A 3,297-nucleotide genomic window follows, 5' to 3' on the forward strand; every position below is an offset into this window, starting at 1 on the left:
TATATGAAACCAGAAACTAGTAGCCTATAGTATCTACATCTAGCGTGTTATGGAAATTCTGACAGATTCTGATTCTTTGGGAAAAAGCATAGAAGGTGTTTATAGTCCAGGCTAAATAGCTCTAAAATAATTTACTTTAAAAAAAATTAGGTATCGGGCGAATCCGGGTTTTTCAGGCAGGTCAAATAATTAGAAATTGGGGAAAAATAATATTAAAACAGCTGAAGTTTTCGCGGGTGAAATCCCGGGGGTTGAAGGGGGTGGAAAGTGGAGTTTTTGCAAATTGTCGCAAAACTATTAATTTTAGAAGAAAATGTTTAATTTATTTTTTGATTTTTTTTGGTTTTTTATTCTTATTTTTGCGAAAAGAAGTCGTAGGAAACATAGCTTGTTTTATGATAAAAAAGCAGACAATTTTTTTGGACCCGTAACGTTGAACCGTTTCCAAGAATCCACGATTTCTGAAAAAACACCTCTTTTTCAAGGGGATGAGAAATCTATTTTGTGTATATCTTAAAACTGTTTTTTTGGCGATTTTCTCGAAGTTTTTCTATAGCAATAATATTTTTTTTTATTTCGAAAGGTTTTTCAAAAAGTTTTTTTAATCACAAAGCGGCAACTTTGCCCTTTTAACCACAAATTTGCACCACCCTGTACAATGCTTAAAATAAAATATGTTATGTCACTTTAATATAATGTATAGAGCTATAAAACTATTGGTACATATAATATACAGAAAATATATACTTTAAACGGCGCAAAAGCGCTGTTGCGTGCTTAAAGCTCGTTATCGTCTGCATTGGTTATCTCCAAAGTTCCATGAACACGTAGCCTAGAAATAAAAGCTTTGGGGAAAGCTTACACCGCAGTAATTACCTATAGACGCATGTGAAAATGGGATTTCCGTGATTCGAGAAGACCCTAAATTCGATGTACTCGAATGATCTGTCAATAGAATAGGTTTCAAATGTTTGCAATGGAAGACCCTCGATGTCATATACAAATTCACCCAACAAATTTGCGCCATCACCGTCATCCTCCTCGGAGTCTAATCCCTGGAAGCAGACCGTGGTAATATACTTCTTTATGCTATGCCCTTACGATAACTGCAAACTCCTTTGGCGCGGTATCAATTTTGCCAGTTGGTGAAATTGCCTTTGAAATGTGTTCAATACTAACGCTATCTATGAAAACTGGACCTAACAACTTTATTAGTGCGTAGCCTGTTGAACCCTTGAAGGCCCAGCATTCTCCAGGCAAGACACCGGGCTGTAGAAGGCAATGTAGAAACTGTCAAAGTCTAACGTACACTACCTGTAGTATTTGCCGAGGACCATTGGAGCTTTGGCATATGGGTATGCCAAAAAGAGTGCAGGACCTGGAACTCGATTCATGTTGCTCGGTGTCACCCACGGATATAATTCTGCCACCTAGAACACCAGTTTTAGTGAAGCCCTATGAATTGCTCGAATCTGATTACCGGCGGACTCCAAGGCAAAATCTGGCTTAGTCGTTTTATCCGCATCATATTGTAGCAATGCCTGCTGTATATCATCGAGCATACCGCCACCACCACGTGCGCCACGTGTGCCGACAGCACTCAACGCCCCGCCTTTCCCCTACGAATTCTGGTGAAGCAGTTTAAAATGAAAAGGTTGCAACTTACGCCTAGAAGATGGTTTCGCATTTCGTATAAACACGTTTGAACGTCAGTAACTCGTACATAAAAATATACTAAAATAAAGACCGACGCGCCACCTGTAAAAAGTGATTAAATTGCGAAGTGCGGGACGTCGGTCGGTTACATAATAAAAAGAGATTCGTGCATTTGCAGCTTCTTCGGTTTGCTTCTTCATCACCTTCTCGGCAAGGGGGTGGAAAATTCATTGCTCCTACGTCACGGTGAGACCACCAGCACGTAATTCATCGAGTGAAGGTGTTTGTCGGTGACGTTTACGCTTGACATTATTTTTTATCCATAGCAACCCCTAAATTCCAAAAAGATGCAGTCACGTAATTAACTTCGGAATTTGCTGATCCCACCAGATGGTCCTTAAATGAAAGCTAGGGTGATAGGGTAGAAGGTGTACGCTAACCTCAAGAACGGGGTGGATTCAGCTTTAGGAAGGTCTTCTTGTAACAGTTTCACGTACTCATTATCGTTTTTTAGGAGACCAATTGTAGTTTTTTGTTCTCCATCTACTTGTTGACAGCTTCTATAACTCGTTGGAAGTTTCTCACTGGATTTTCAAGTTTCCTACCCTCCGCTACGATGGTGATGTCATCGGCGAAACTTATAACGTTTTCCCCCGGAGGTACAATGATGTCAAATGCCCCATGTGTGATTGTCCATAAGGTTTGTCCGATAACCTCCCTTTATATGTTCCTTCCTCCGCCTCAATGTGATATTTAAGAGATATGTTAATTATTAACATATAAGATCGATGACAGAGATGGATGTATTAACAGTTAATACATCCATCTCTGTCATCGATCTTATGATGTCCTGTTCGCGTTCTGTTCTGCAGGGTCTTTATGGTGTCTACCGTCGACCTTCCTTTTCGGAAGCCATATTGTCCATCTGATATTCGTTTGCTCATTACTGCGTCAAGCCTATTTTTAATTATTTTTTCAAAGATTCTTTCCAGAGGAAACAAGAACTCGAGAATGTTGTAATATTGGACACCACAACAAGAGGGCATTGATCTTCTAAGATCTTGAAAATGGAATCTGACACCACAAAAAATGGGTTTATTGTCCTTGGATAACCTTGAAAATGTAATTTGCCAGCACATAAAAATACAGTCATTGACCTTGTATGCCATTGAAATTTAATTTGACCGCACAAAAATAAAACCATTGACCACATGGGGCCAATAACCTTGTATGCCCTTAAAAATGATGTCCATTAACCTAGCAGAACAAGGTCAGCAGAACACAATCAAACATATTGCATAATTATGTGCAAAATTAGATGCTAATTAAGTGTCCTATTCCCTAATTAAATGCTCCTTTTTTTTAAATTATGAACCTGGCAGAACGTGTAATAATTTTTATAAAAAGAAGCATTTAATTCGGGGATAGGGCGCTTAATTAGCACCTAATTATAGTTAGTTGACTTTTTATTTTCTTGGGTTTTTAAGGTAGTGCTCTGCTGAGTTCATATGAACCTGGCAGAACATGTAATAATTTTAAAAAAAGGAGCATTTAATTCGGAGATAGGGCTCTTAATTAGCACCTAATTAGCACCTAATTATAAATAGTTCACTTTTCATTTTCTTGGTTTTTTGAGGTAGT

General features: G+C 38.4%; 1 protein-coding gene across 1 annotated transcript; it reads right to left on the reverse strand.

Annotated features, from left to right (window-relative positions):
* Positions 1-677: 677 nt before the first annotated feature.
* On the reverse strand, positions 678-1,947 carry LOC116175216 (SUN domain-containing protein 1-like). Its single transcript, XM_031493358.1, has 7 exons — positions 1,806-1,947; positions 1,667-1,758; positions 1,481-1,619; positions 1,315-1,430; positions 1,102-1,269; positions 877-1,055; positions 678-832 (listed from the first exon to the last, which is right to left on the reverse strand). Exons 1-7 carry the CDS (start codon positions 1,885-1,887, stop codon positions 778-780), a joined length of 831 nt encoding a protein of 276 aa, XP_031349218.1. The 5' UTR covers positions 1,888-1,947; the 3' UTR covers positions 678-777.
* Between the last annotated feature and the right edge of the window lie 1,350 nt (positions 1,948-3,297).

This window comes from Photinus pyralis, unplaced genomic scaffold, assembly GCF_008802855.1.
Source record: "Photinus pyralis isolate 1611_PpyrPB1 unplaced genomic scaffold, Ppyr1.3 Ppyr1.4_LG6, whole genome shotgun sequence".
NCBI classification, from domain to species: Eukaryota; Metazoa; Arthropoda; class Insecta; order Coleoptera; family Lampyridae; genus Photinus; species Photinus pyralis.

What these genes read in the sequence shown, in the direction of transcription:
- LOC116175216 (XM_031493358.1), bottom strand. Translation starts at nt 1,887, where the DNA reads ATGAATTTTCCACCCCCTTGCCGAGAAGGTGATGAAGAAGCAAACCGA. An exon ending in CACGAATCTCTTTTTATTAT is followed by an intron (nt 1,759 to 1,805) that starts GTAACCGACCGA and finishes CACTTTTTACAG; the next exon opens with GTGGCGCGTCGGTCTTTATT. An exon ending in TTTTGCCTTGGAGTCCGCCG is followed by an intron (nt 1,431 to 1,480) that starts GTAATCAGATTC and finishes CTGGTGTTCTAG; the next exon opens with GTGGCAGAATTATATCCGTG.